Source organism: Octopus bimaculoides, chromosome 14, assembly GCF_001194135.2.
Source record: "Octopus bimaculoides isolate UCB-OBI-ISO-001 chromosome 14, ASM119413v2, whole genome shotgun sequence".
Taxonomy (NCBI): domain Eukaryota; kingdom Metazoa; phylum Mollusca; class Cephalopoda; order Octopoda; family Octopodidae; genus Octopus; species Octopus bimaculoides.
In genome coordinates, this window is record NC_068994.1 from 2,930,187 (window position 1) to 2,945,734 (window position 15,548).

A 15,548-nucleotide genomic window follows, 5' to 3' on the forward strand; every position below is an offset into this window, starting at 1 on the left:
CCAAATGCTAAGATCCCTATGATCAACTAAAATGAAAACAGTACCCTAGCATTGCTGCAGTCAACTGACTAAAATCAGAAAACATTCATTTATTTTTAGGTTAATTTGATTACTCAAAAAGCAGTCACATACTAACAGTATTGCTTCATAAACAACTATATTGACTCAAATTCTTATCTTATATACTCATAATGAATGAATCTTGTACATACTACTCTATTGTTTATAAATTATATGTTATATAAATTATATTTATAAATTATATAAGTTCAATTATACCAACTGAATAGGTAGTTGATCACTGTGTATATATAGACTTATGGGTTGCATTTATGAAGAATTGAATTGATTTCTTATTGGGAACTTGCTTCTTTTATATCAACATACAGCCAGCTACATGACACAAAATTCACAATGCTTCCCAGTTTCTGGAAAGTATATCTATATATTGGAATCTCTTGTTCAATATTCAGTTGGCTTCCAGTCCGCTATGTCAGCTTTTTCTCAACTATAATTTAATCATTATGCTCTCTGATGCCATTAACTGTTAACCAATGCATCCTGAGAAAAGAAAATATAAATAAATTGTCAAACTTATCCCAAACACTCTGTACATCCATATTGCTTTATTATGCTGTGCTTATTTATTTATATCATTGCATTAAGTACAATAATTAATTAAATTATCCATTACACTTCACTTAATGTATTCTCGATGAGTTAATTAATTTTATTACTAATTAATTAATTATATGCATAGATGACTCTCAAGTTTACAAGTATTAGAGGCATATTCATTAAAGTTTGAAAAATTATGAAAGAATTTCCAGTTTTGAAAAAAAGCAAGTATGCATTTCCGCATGCCATTTACTCAGTTGACTGAGTGTTAATCACTGTAGATTTATAGATGCTATATAACAAACATGCTACATATACAAATCTACTATAACTCTGAGAATGTGCTGCTAACTCTTTAAGCCTAATTCATATCAAAATGATATTATGTGATTTATAAGAAAGCAGAAATCAAGTCTCTTGGATGAAATATTTTCTCCTATATTTTTACATTTCAGAATATAAAAGCAAGCAACCAGAAGTACTTCTGAAGTAAGAAAAGAAACTATACACAGATAGCAGATAATAATTTTCAACAAATAATCTTCCGACTCTGTTAGCATTTATGATTTGTAGATTAAATTAATAGCTAATGAGTTTCACTTAAATGTCAAATTCCAAACCAATCCTTATATGAATTATATGCAAATATTAAATTATTTTCTTTTAAGATTCTACCATACTTAACATTCTAACAAGATAATATTTTAATCTGATGGTTACAAAAATATTTCCACTATGAAAATAATAGAAACCTTATACAGAGCAAAATGTAATTGATGTTTCCAATAGATTTATTTCCAGTTGAAAAGGAAAGATGAATCTGAGTTTCACATAAAAAATAAACAAAAAATGTATATAAAGCACACCAAACACTCACACATGCACTAAAATATATTTCAAAATTTTCAAATTTCTGTTGTGATAATAGATATTTCAACTGAATTAATATTTATCCATGAGATAATTTCATTGCTATGTGTAGCTCATGATATGCCTTGCATATTAAAGTAATATTGCTAACATTTGAGTTCAGTTTGATTAGGCTTCAAAATGCATCTTATATAAACTGATTGTCATAGACTTATTCAAAGTGTTTGTCACCATAAAATTGCTGTAATACATCTCATGAAATATTACACTGAGACATAATATCAGACACAGCCTTCAATAACAATAAAAAAATAAATAATATAGGTAAGCCTTTAAATTTTTTCTTCACAAATTTGCTGCAATAACGCAGTTTCTTAAAGCATTAAAAATAGCCAAGAAGCTGCAATAATATCAGGTATTCATTCTTCAAAAATTTCTGTTAAGGATAATATGAAGGTAGAATCTACAATCAGAGAAAACTAACAAGTAATCCACAAGAGTATAAAAAATGCCACACAGTATTTATTCCAACTCACTGTACTTTGAGTTCAAGTAGCATTAAAGCCGATTTTGCTTTTCATCTAAGTAGGGTTCATAAAAAAAGTACCAATTCAGGGTGGTGGTGGATTGGTGTAACTATCAAAATGTCAGACCAGATACCTTGTAATATTTGTTCTAGATGGGCCTTGTGCTTAGAGTAGAAAAGAATATTTGTTCTAGATTTTTGTATTCTATATTCAAATCCTGCTATGGCTTACTTTGGTGGCAGACCTAATCCATTACCCAGCTTAACACCACTACCTCATACTTTGGGGGCCTTTGGTGGGATCCACTATATTGCAAGCATTTGAGTCAGGCTTTGGTTTAAGAATACCTCCTTCCCACCAATCTCAGAAACCCTGAAAAGAGTCATAAGCACTGCCTTCCATCCTGACTAAGTTTTAAAAAATTAATAAATGTAATTGCCATATGGAAAAGAACAAAAGCATTTTGAGATCAGGCCCTTAAAATTATTTAAGCCTATTTCTCATTATATTATTTACATTATTTACAAGACAGGTATTTGTCCTCATTTTGTTTGTTGTTAACACATTTCGGCTGATATACCCTCCAGCCTTCATCGGGTGTCTTGGGAAATTTCGAATATGGGTTCTCATTCCTAAGATATTTTTCAATGTTATTATTATTATTATTATTATTATTATTATTCAGGTCACTGCCTGGAATCGAACTCAGAATCTTGGGATTAGTAGCCCACGGGCATATGGCATAGTGGTTAAGAACGTAGGCTACGAACCCCAAGATTCCGAGTTCAATTCCAGGCAGTGACCTGAATAATAATGATAATAATAATAATAATAATAATAACATTGAAAAATACTTTAGGTTTGAAATTTCCTCAAGACACCTGATGAAGGCTGGAGGGTATATCAGCCGAAATGTGTTAACAACAAACAAGATGAGGACAAATATCCGTCAACTGTAAATAATGTAAATAATGTACATAATTCCTCATCTCTTAAATATAGAACTGTATTATTTCTCATTAGTTTTATTAAATATACAAAAGCGATAACAAGAAAAATCACTGCTATATATATTTAAAAAACTAAAATTACAATCTTTAAGATCATAATTTGATGATTAACATCACTAGTGATGTGTAAAGCATAGATGATTATAATTTCTTGCGATAACATATAGATGTACCATAAGTAAGTTATGTTTTCAAACATAAACATTTTCATGCTATCATGATTATAGAAAACTCTGTATTTAGCAAACTGTAAAAATATGATTTGATATTTGGTCATTATTTCGCTATTTTATTTAACTTTGTTTAGTGAATGTGGATGTATATTTAAATTAGTTCGTTTAATGAATTTGGATGTGTATTGTTTATCATATTTTTAATAATAATCTTCAAATTCCAGGCTCATATTCTTTCGATGGATTCACAACTTATATAATTGCATATAGATAATATATATATGAAAGGAAAATTTGTCTATTTCCTTAAGTTGAAACCAAAAGAAACTCACAACATTACAAAATAAACTAGATATCTGAGATTGAACTTCTGGAAATCTTAGAGAAGTAAATTCAAAAACAATTTTTTAAATATGGACTTTTAAAACAAGTTAAAGAAAATGCATTTCATTTTCAAAATCTTTCTTTGTTAAAATCATAAACTGAATTGTTTTCAATAATGGATGTAAAATTCTTCTGTGTTGTAATTAATACCATGCATGAAAAGATAGGTTTAAAGGAAATGTTGTTGAGCGGCATCATTAAAATTTAGTGTAAATTCATGATTTCATTAAAATTTCATTAAAACAAAACATCTGATTCACCAATTTTTTCCAATCAACCTGATACTTTTACCCAGGCTGTGAGCTATACATAACTCAACATGTATGATGTTAACTGCCATCTTATGTAATTAAGCCATTATAAGTTGTCTGTTGTTGTATTATAGATCTTTTTTAATTTGTAATTAAATTTTGTAAATATGGGGTGAAATGTAAAACTATTCTGATTGGCAAGCTCAATTATGCAATGCAGTTTTCCTTTTTTTAATAAACTGTTTCAAATTATGTTGATAATGATGTCAAATAAATAAATCAATATTCTATTTATGTTGAGAAAAATAAAAAAAAATTATGTACAAAGCTATTTAGTGTTTTTACATATGAAAAGTTAAATGCCTATTTGGAATTTCATATTGTAACAATATAAGAAATTCTTGTTTAAATATTAAAGCCTTTGAAAGTCAGTACTAAATAACTATTGATATACACCATCATATTTTTCTCTTTCACAATATAATTTATTTTTTTTATTTTTTACATTTTAAGTTCACTATTTCAATGTACAAATTGTAATTTTTCTCATTAGCTGCCTTGGAATGATTCTAGATAAAATTATATGCATTCATGAAACTAAAAATATCCAACTTTAAATGAGAAGCATCTATATGAACATCATTGTTCTCTCTGAATAATGTAAGAATCCCTTGGAAATATAATAAAATATCAGTTCATGGACAACAAAAGATATTGTTTGCAGTTGCTTCCATTCATTACACTTTTTTAATTTCACAAAATTATGAAAAAAGAATTATAATTTAAAGGTCAAATTTAATTTTAACTGAACTATGGTGATTATTTTTCTTGCTTAATTTAAACACCTAATTAAACATGTATATAAGAAAAAACTATTTAAATTTATTTTCCAATTTGAATGTGGAGTACCATAATCCATGAAGTAATATTGCATGTATCAAAGTGAAAGAAGACATATTTCGAATAATATGTCAATTAACATATATTTTGTTCTTGAAAATTGGAACTTTTTTTACCTTATTAATTTGGACCTCAGGAAGGAGCTACGCCCATGGCCATTACTCCACAAGACTAACAAGAAAGATACTGCTAATATTCAGCTTAATGTGCTACAAGTCAATTATTGCAGGAACTATATGTGATGTGTAGGGAGGATATTCCAGAAAACTAATGTTCAAGGGAAGAAGGAGAGGGCATGAGAGCCAATACTGAGAATTAGTTACAATGTGGGTAATAACTGGAGAAGAGGTAAGTGAGTCAAGAGAACCTGAGTGGAGGTGATTCAACACATGCCAGCACTGAAAAGCAAAAGCTATTGAATTAGTATCAGGAAAGGCAGAGAGAAGAGATGGCATATCAGTGGGCCAGAAGTTAAAATTTGTCAGTGACAAACTTTAATTTCAGGCAAATGAGTCTAACTTCATATCAATCAGTCAAGAGGCTTTCCCCTTAATGCAGCTAGGATGGTTGTGTGTTGTAACAATATCATCCCTGATATAGGAGCTGTATCCATTGTGGAGAACAATAGGTACCAGTTGAGCACTGGGGTCAAAAAGTTAACTGGCCCCCTCCCAACAATTTCAGGTCTTGTACCTATAATAGAAAGGATTATTATTATTATTATTATTATTGATTGAGAGACCGGTGTATGCCATCAAAGGGACACTGGGGTAAAATATACAAAGCCCAGTCTAACCATCATGATTACCCATCTGATAAGGGTACACTAGGCACATGCATCACAACCATATGTACGCAACATAGTGATCTCATATCAAGGTAAACAGTGCATGACCTTGCAGGTGGGGCCCAGTTAGAATTTTTTTCAGGTTCAGTTGCCCATCCCGCTCAAAAGGTCCCTAAATAAGTGTTGTTTAAGGATGTTGAACAAAACACCCATGTTTCCATAGATGAATTATCCAAACCCCAAAGAATTCCTCTCAACACATGGCTATGATGCTCCCCCACTACTTATATTGTTATTATTATTATTATTCAACTTTGCCTTTCATCCTTCAGGGATCAATGAAATAGGTACCAGTTCAACACCGAGGTCAGTGTAATTAACTGGCCCCCTTCCTCAAAATTTAAGATCTTGCACCTATAATAGAAAGGATTATTATTATTATTATTATTGTTATTATTATTATTATTATTATTATTTGACTTTGCCTTTTATCCTTTCGGAGTCGATTAAATAAGTACTAGTTATGTTCTGAGGTTAATGTAATTGACTTAATCCCTTCCCCCAAATTTGAGGTCTTGTGCTTCCAGCAGAAAGAATTATTATTATTATTATTATTTTGTTGTTGTTGATGTAGTAGTAGTAGTAGTAGTAGTAGTAGTAGTAGTAGTAGTAGTAGTAGTTTAAATTAATTTATAACCACATTCCTAACAAATAAATCTTACTGATTCCTATCCAAGCCTTCTCTAATTGAAGCTAAAGCTTTTCAGAGTAAAAACATTTTTTTCTCCTTAATATACTTGAAGTAAACTATGCTAATCATTGCAGCAATTGTGAGTAGATTACTAATAAGTCACACAATGTTAAACCTAAATAATATACTTTGACAAGTAGTGCTAAGTCAAGAAAAAAATGAAAATCCATAATCCTTAATGGGAAACAAGAAGCATGTACAGACTATTTCAGCAGCTGCAATAACAGTAGTTTGCAGCCAAAAATCAACTATAGCCTTAAATACAAACAATCATCACAATGCAAAGTATAGCCTTAGATAGAGCCTATCATAAAGCAGACAGAAATTTGGGGAAGGGATCCTACTGTTCATGAAAGGCATAGGAGAGAACAATGACTGCAGAAGTAGGGCAAAGAGAAGAGAGACAGAGAATGAAGTAGAGGAAAAAGAAAATATTAGAATGACAAATCCTTTGTCCTTTAATAAAAGAATGCGGAATGTTGTATTGACAAATAATCATCAATGTGAAAATTAAACAGTATGCAATAATACTGTGATATAACCTATCCACAAAGTTTGTATAAAATATTTTAAGGGATTGTATCATTCCTAGTTCATTAGCACTCCATTACCAAAGGTATTGATGAAAATTATATCAGAACTGATGGATATACTATAACTTAAAAATTATCAAATAAGTATAACATACTCATACACATGTTTCAAATGTAATCATATCCAATATTTCCCATTATTATATTTACGTTCAAAACAGAGGAAATTAGATATTTGCATCTTAATTATTTTTCCAACAACATTCCACAAAAAGAAAACAGTACTTCTACAAATTATCAAAAATTCTACTCTAATTTCTACTGACTCATCATCTAAAGAGAAAAAAACTATCAAGAGAAGAATCAGATTAATCTAAAGACATATCATTAAAAATAAATATATAAATAGAACTGAAAGATTAACAATTTTTTAAAAAATTTTCCAGAAAATATTATTTTATAAAATTCCGAAGTAACATAATCTAAAACATGAATGCCAATACTATGTGTCATTAGGAAAAAAGTCATTTCTATTAACAGGGGGAAACCAAGGGTGGAGGGGAGACAAAAACATGAGAAAATATATGGAAAGGAGAAAGAATTTGTTGAGATACCAGCATCTGGAAATCGAGTTAAATTATTCAAACTAGTTCTTTTAAGTACATTATTCAACTTTAAAATATCTACTTAAAGGTCTAAATTTGATTTTTAAAAATATTGAATTCTCATTAGAAAAATTGATTTAAAAACTTTTTAGTGTTTAAATATACATGAAGGCAGGAAAGTAGAAAATTGTTTCTATGCCTTAAAATGTTGAAGGGATGTTCTTGTAATACCAGCAAAAAACTCCATGTTTTATAACAATTCTTGTTTTACTTAGCTTCTAATAAAAATTATAAAAGTTTCCTCTGTCTTAAACCTATGTAAAAAAAATGAGAAAAATATTTACCCTTTGAGAACCATTATAATTAAGCTGCCATAAAGCAGTTTTATATCCCAATCTATCTTTTGTTGAAGAATGTAATGTTTGAAACTATATTTTATTGAAATATATCAAGTTTATTGAGGCAACTTAGCTTAAAGAAAATACCAATTCTATTTTCTGGTAGATATTCAACATCATTACTGGAATAACCATGAAATTTAATTTCACAGTTAAAGGATTCAAATATCACCGTTGACATTTTATATCCACTCTCCATGTTGGTATGGATTAAACAGATCATTATGGTCTGAGTCAGTTCATATTGAATGTTACTCCCATCTTAGTTGGGTTAGAGAACCACATCTTGCTCATAAATTTAGGTTTTGGTTTGGTTTCTATGGTAAGATGGTCTTCCTGTTAACAGCCACCTCACGACACATACTGGGTGCATTTTAATGTAGGACCAGCATAAGAGAGGCTATCATGTCTCCAGCAAACAAAAGCTCTTTCACTCCCACATTCTCAACTCATTCATCAACCACTTTACTGCACATACTGGATGTATTTTATCATGGTACCAATGCAAGTGAGACTGCCTTTTATCCCTTAAGACTAAAGAGTCTTCACTACTCTATAAAGTGGTCGTTCACTCAAGTTAATGTGCTTAAGAAAATAGAAAGAGCAATGACAGAAGAACTAGGAGGGAGCAGTTAAATATTGCAAGAGTATGATGGCAGAAACAGAGTGATTGCATGAAAGGATGGTAGAAGGGAAGAGAAAGTAATAGAAAGTATTAGAGTTGGATGTTGACAATAGTAAGGGTGAGTGATGGATGTCAATAGCAAGTGGCTTAAGGAACAAGAGAGCGATGACTGGTAGTAATGACTGGCAGTATAGAAAGGGTGACGGTAGGGTGTATGAGATACTGTCATCCTTAGTTACTCAGATGCAATACAATAGTAAATGTAAGAGAGAAGGAGGAAGTGAGTAAAGAGAGGAGAGTAATGGAGAAATGAGTGACAGAGAAATGAGAAGATACCAAAGAGGAAGTAACACATGCAGGCTTGATGAGGACTTATTGGGTTTTGTACACAGATGAGTCTTCTCCAGCACTGCATGTTACCACTCAGCCCAGTTCTTTGTCTATCTCTTTCATGAAACTCAGTATCTAGAGGCCTTGATAGAATCCAAAATGTCTGTATTTTGATAGCTGACAAAATGCCTTTACACAAAGGAAACTGACACATTTATGCTTTCTCAACTGTATAAATGTAACCAGTGGATGATGCTACATATGTAAAAATTCTGACAAGTTATATTTTGAGTAGAGTATGTTGTGTAAACTATAGTGTCAGAAACTTTTTTTGTTTTTTGGTAGTTTCTCAGAGAATGTTCCACGTGATAGCATTTTCATTTAAATAAGGGATCTTAAGATAACAACTGTGTTACAGTGGTTTCTTTCTTTTTATCTTAGTGTTTCATTACACTCTCATAAAGATTTGTTGTGATGCAATGGTATGCCTGGGAAAGGAATAAATGTGGCAATGTCCATTTTCCCAACTCTATAAATCAAAAACTTTTATTAATATACACATAACTGTATTTGCAATCTTTATCTATGAGGTCACTCTTAATCAAGCATAATAATACAATGGTAAATGATGGCATGTACTGATAATTGTAATATTAACTGAAGTAAATATGAACAAAAACATTAAAAAAAACAATATGTCAGTAAATTTGTCAAATTCAACATTACATATGCATTTAACAATACTATCTGAATAACAAAAATGTTATTTTTAAGTTGTTGACTAATTTTTGTTTATTGAAATAAGTAAGAGATATACTTGCAAAATAAGTGAAAATATATTCAAATAAAATCGGTATTTCATAGATGTTTTTATCAAAATTACTTTTAAATCTATTTTTGATAGGGAAAATACATGAGAAAATGTTTTGTTTTTTTTTTTGTCAAAGGCTTTATGTATTTTATGTATTGTACAGCAAGCTAACTGTTCTGTACTCAAGTAATTTTTCCTGTACTTAGAGTTCATGCAATAGCACAAATGAAGAGAAAAATGTTAGCTGCTGTCTCTCCCTATCTGACTCACACCTCTAGTCCATCAATATTTTCACATTCTTGCTGCAGCAGTTATAAAGAACAGTACAGAGATGTAGCAGTCTTGTCACATACACTAACTTCAACAAAAGAGCAAGTAAGTTTTTCCACATTGCATTCTTACACTTACAATTTTTAGAAAAAATATAATTTTAAAATATTTCTTTAAAAAGTATTTCTTTCAGAAAATATACAAATTTAACTTTTTTCTTTTATTATCAGAAGATAGTAATAAGTTTAGTTTGTATCTCACAAGGTGCTCACTCATCAAACAAATATTTAAATAGTTATATTACATTTATGATGCTAAAATATGAGTACTAAGTTTTTATTTACAATCAGTAATCATTTATTAGTGCCCAGAAAACAAGGAAATTGCTTTTCTTTGAGTTATTGTCTGTGAAAAAATGTTATGCATTTAAAGAGAAGTGATTTCAGTATATTAATGCATAATATGATTTATTTAAAAGTAAAAGTAATTATTTCATTTACTCTTATTAATAAAAGAGAAAATACTGAAAGCGGTACAAATTTGTCATTATTACTCAATTTAATACCTTGCTTTTCTATCTGTTCACTATAGACAAATTTTCCTACAAAATTAAATTGGCACAGACTTTTCTCCCCCACTAACTTTTCACATTTTCACATGCCCATAAAACTTTGTGAATAAGTTTAGTTGATCATGCTAGTATATAACTGATATTTATTTTATCAACCATTGAAGGCTGAAAGTCAATCCTGGCAGGATTTGAACACAGAACATAAAGCAATATAACCATATACTGTGAGGAATTTTTTTTTGGCTACCTCAACTTTCTTTCATATAAAAAAATATGAAGGCTTAGCAGTTTATATTGGCATAGTTCATGGATGAGAGAACCAGTAGGGCATCAAACAAGATATTTCATGGTATTTAGTTATGTCCTTTCTGAAGTTTTGATTTTCATCCTTCTGAAACAAGTGCCAGTCAAATACTAAGTTTGATATAATAAACTACACCCTTGAAGGCATTCAATGACTAAAAGTAATTTTTAAAAATACGACTATACAAGGCATTGGGATTACCACTTTATTGTATTATTTGATTAACTGAGAAACTAAGATAATATCTATATAACAATTATACTTAGTGAACCTAAAACTTATTTTTTAATATTTTTGGTCCTCATACTTAGTTGTGTTACTAACCTGGTTTTAATGAGCTGGTTCTCAGAGCAAAGAAGGTTGGTATAAAACTATTAATATAGATTCTTTGATGCAAAGATCCCTTTGTTAGTCAAATAAAACAATATCAGACATAGAAGTGTTTACCTACATCAGCGTCACATTAGATGCAATCCTTTAGCCACATTGAACACAAACAGCTAGTTGTACACAAGAAAATTAAATACAAGGAAATATAAATAATTGTTTATGATTGAGAATAATTAGCAAGGTCTAAGAGGTTCAACAAAGACTGTACAAGGCTCTGAGATGTTTGTTTTGTGTTGTTACCATGGGAATTCGTAATCACAGTAACTGTCACACTCAAGAGATGTTCAGATAACTAAACTAAAACAGGAACCTGCTTACTAGTCCAGGTAATGAAATATGTGGCTTGTATACATGGTTCCTTTCTTCCAAAGTGACACCATCCCAACACAGTACTACTTTATATATAAGAATCATTATTGATAAAATGTATGAGTGATAGAAAATTTGAAAACAAAAACAAAAGGAGTGAATCCATTGTAAATTCTTGTCAATGCTATGTAAACAAAAAGTGTGGATGAATATAATTTTAATTTATGACCAATAATTATTATTTTTCTTTCTTTTAGATCTCAAATTAAAGATTATACTGAACTCTAGTACAAACCAAAAATGATAAGAAATATTCTTTCACTATATTTGCTAGACATGCTTCTGTTCTCTGTTGTGTCTTTAGACATTACCTACCATATCAATGAAGAAAACAACCCTCATGCCTACATAGGAGATATTGCTGCTGATTCTAATATGTCACATTTTTTTAAACATCAACAACACAATCTTGTTACGTTTACACAATTACAAAGGAAGGTGTCAAGTGGCTCTCATCTATTTAATGTCACCAACTTAGGGAAACTTTACACAACTCAGACACTGGATGCTGAGTCTTTGTGTACAATCAACAAAGAATGTTTTAAAATTGTTAGGATAGCAGTTCGGAAAAGAAAAACTTATGTAAAGATTTTAAAAGTCAAAGTAATCATAAAAGACATCAATGATCATGGACCTGAGTTTCCAGAAAGTGAAATAAACTTGCAATTTGATGAAAATGATCGGGAAGGAACTAAAAAGCCCATTCCAAATGCTATTGACAGAGATATTACCATTCAGAATTCTAGGATAGCTTATGAACTGAAGGAAAATATAGATGACCCATTTTCATTGTCTCTTTCAAAAGACTATGATGGGACTTTCATACCTGAGATAGTTCTACAAGGTAAGTTGGATAGAGAAAGAAAGAAACACTATATGTTAAAGCTGATTGCTAAAGATAATGGTATACCACCAAATGAAAATATTTTACATTTTCAGATATCTGTAACTGACTCTAATGATAATAAACCATTATTTTCTCAAAAAGTATATAACATTTCAATAATGAATAAACACCCCAAATCAAAACCAATTTTAGTTTTAGAAGCCACAGATTTAGATTCAGGGACAAACGGAAAGATTGCCTTTAATTATAGTCCCAAAACACCAATTGAAATAAGAAAATATTTTGAGTTGAAAAAGGCATCTGGAGAACTGTTTGTAAATGAGTACTTCAAAATAGATACCAAAAAATCTTACAAGCTGTTTGTTGAGGCTAAAGATGGAGGGAAACCTCCCTTAAGTTCAACAACAGTGATTTTAATTTCTAAAGAAAGCAATCATAATATTGCTCCAAAAATTGATATAGACTTTGTGTTTCCTTTGTCAGAAAGTTCGACTGCTCTTTTAGAAGACATTAAAGTTGGTAGTTTTATTGCTTATGTCATAATTACTGACAATGATATCGAAGAAAATGGACAGATTAATTGTAATTTGGAACATGAAACCTTTGGAATATTTGAAATGGGTTCACATGAATATAAAATGACCACAAAATGTCCTCTTGACAGAGAAACAAAAGATCGCTATGATATTGTACTTGTTTGCCAGGATATGGGATTTCCACCACTCAAATCAGAAAAACAATTTTCTATTGAAGTACTTGATGTCAATGATGTAGAGCCACATTTTACCAAAGAGACATTCCAATTCCTCACCTATGAAAACCAGAAAGTTGACTTCCCTATTGGCTTCATTAATGCTACAGACCCTGATCTTGGAGATGGAGGCCAACTTACATATTCTATCATCAATGATAACAACAATGATAACATTCCATTCCAACTGACAAAATATGGATTTATTTCTACATCACAACCAATAGATCGAGAAATGAAAGACATCTACAAGTTCCAGGTCTTAGTGAAAGATAATGGAACACCTTCACTGAATGACACTGCTAATATTGTTATTGAGATTCTAGATAAAAATGATAATGCTCCGTATTTTACGTTTCCTAATAATGACCCTTACAATCTAGATGTCCACTACCATCCACACAGTAAGAAGGACATCACAATTCTGAAAGCATCTGACAAAGACACTGGAAACAATGCTTTCCTCACATATGGAATATTAAAATCTAACGATAAAAACATGCTTACAGTAAATTCTTACACTGGGGTATTATCATTCTCTCGTATAATTAATATAAATGATGCTGGAACGTATGAGCTACAGTTCATGGTGAAAGACAGTGGTACTCCAGTTCAATCAGCAACAACTGTTATCATGCTAACACTGCATGTTAGTAATGATACATTTCCAATGCAAGCTGCAACCCATCTCTTATCTGGCAATGACTTAAACATAATTTGGGTAATAATCATTGTTGCAGCAGCAGTAATATTATCTGTGGGTATTGTAGTTTGCTTAACAATGTGTGTTTTCAGATGTATTAATCACATTAAAAGTTCACCTTCAACTTCAGATAATCATAAAATCTTGACAGGCTCTAAGATGAGGTCAATGCCATATGAAACTAAAAATCCTGTTGCATTTACAAGAAATACAGAAGACACATATAACAGAAATTGTCAGACAATGAGCTCAAAAAGTCATTATTACCCTGAGATGGAAAAGACTATCAATGAATGCAAATTTTCAGCAACAGCTAGAAAACTTCCACCAATTCCACAGGTTGGTAAAATTTATAACATTCATTTTATAGCTTAAATTCCCAGACATTTTAACCTCATTCTATATTTTTTAAGATTTACATTATATTTTAATTAATTTAATCCCTGAGCATATCATGTACTACATTCCAAATATAGATGCATTTTTAAGGCTTAATCAGAGTGTTTATTTCTAATACTGAGTTTCAGACTTTTAACAACTGTGCCTCTACCCCAACTTTTGAAATATGATACCACTTGAAACAATGTACAGCATGCATATGATATATGAAATTAATAGTACAGAAAATTTAATCATTACCACAATAACACATACCAAAAATATAAACATATTTCTCAGATTTTTAGTTATATCTACCCTAGTTTCAAGGAATTAAAACAATGATATAGTTGTATATATCATATTTCTAAAACTAACAAACTAGTCAAGACTAGACCAAGTCCCATTCATTTGGATTAAAATTTAGACTATGTTTGAATAATGACATAGCAGGTCAGTAAAAAATCAGGAAATACCATTTCAAACAAAAATAAAAGAAACCTACTATTATATAGGGCAACAAAAAAAAAATTTTGTCATGCTATTTAAACTTTTTCAGCTGATTTAAAGTAACTTTAGGGTGCTGAATCCGAATCTGACATCAGTTTTCAGACAGCATGTGTAGTTTTTTAGTTATTCACAGCATCAGATTTTCCAACCAATTGATTTTCATTCATATACTCATCATTAAAACAAAAATAAGTGCTGATAGAGGGAAATGTAAGCTACCTGTTAAATTAAGGCAGTGGGGGCTAGAGGCTTCATTGAAAGAAAAATGACAACGCTATTCAAGAGAAGATTTGCGTTTTCAAACTCAGAACTGAGAAAACTGATAAGGAGGATACAGGAGGCGGTCGAAAAAGCCAGCGTCTATATATGGCTGAAGCGGGAAGACCGAATATGGCTTGAAAGTCATAACATGTCTAGGTGAGACAGGCTGACACTGAAGTGGCTTCGCACCCTCCATTGTCAGTTAAAGTTCAGACAGTGTCATGTGACAACTTGCTGGGGCTACTTGCTGGACCCTAGCAGCGGGAAATTTAGACAGTGTCACGTGACAACTAGCTGGGGCTGCCTGCTGGAGCCTAGCAGCAGATATAAAAAGGAGAACTTGACATGATGATCAGTCGGACACTGACACTCGTTGATGCTTCATCGAAGAGGCCAGGGAATAGAAGAAAGAAGACATGCACCCAATACCAGAGCTGAAGACACCTCCGAAAGGAGGGGCCCCGCCACGTCAAAACGGTAGAGGAGTAGGGGCCGAAACCGGACGTGGTTCCTCCTAATGATGTCTTGAGCTAACTGGATCCTATAAAGGAGCTGTTGTGGTAGCAGACCACGAAACATGGTTGAAATTCCCCACCCAAAATGAGAATTTCTTTTACTTTG

At 31.1% G+C, this 15,548-nt stretch overlaps 2 protein-coding genes across 2 annotated transcripts in view; both read left to right on the plus strand.

Moving 5' to 3' along the window:
- Positions 1-4,543, plus strand: part of LOC128249425 (uncharacterized) — a 79,280-nt gene extending 74,737 nt beyond the window's left edge. Inside the window, exon 27 of the mRNA XM_052972999.1 lies at positions 1,074-4,543. The gene's annotated coding sequence lies outside the window, so the exon portion shown is untranslated. The remainder of the gene's footprint in view (positions 1-1,073) is intronic.
- A 5,158-nt stretch (positions 4,544-9,701) lies between these two features.
- LOC106867365 (protocadherin Fat 4) overlaps positions 9,702-15,548 on the plus strand; it is a gene marked incomplete at its 3' end in the record, with an annotated part of 101,855 nt that continues 96,008 nt past the window's right edge. Inside the window, exons 1-2 of the mRNA XM_052973000.1 lie at positions 9,702-9,948; positions 11,675-14,117. Coding sequence (XP_052828960.1) covers positions 11,718-14,117 — 2,400 coding nt within the window. The remainder of the gene's footprint in view (positions 9,949-11,674; positions 14,118-15,548) is intronic.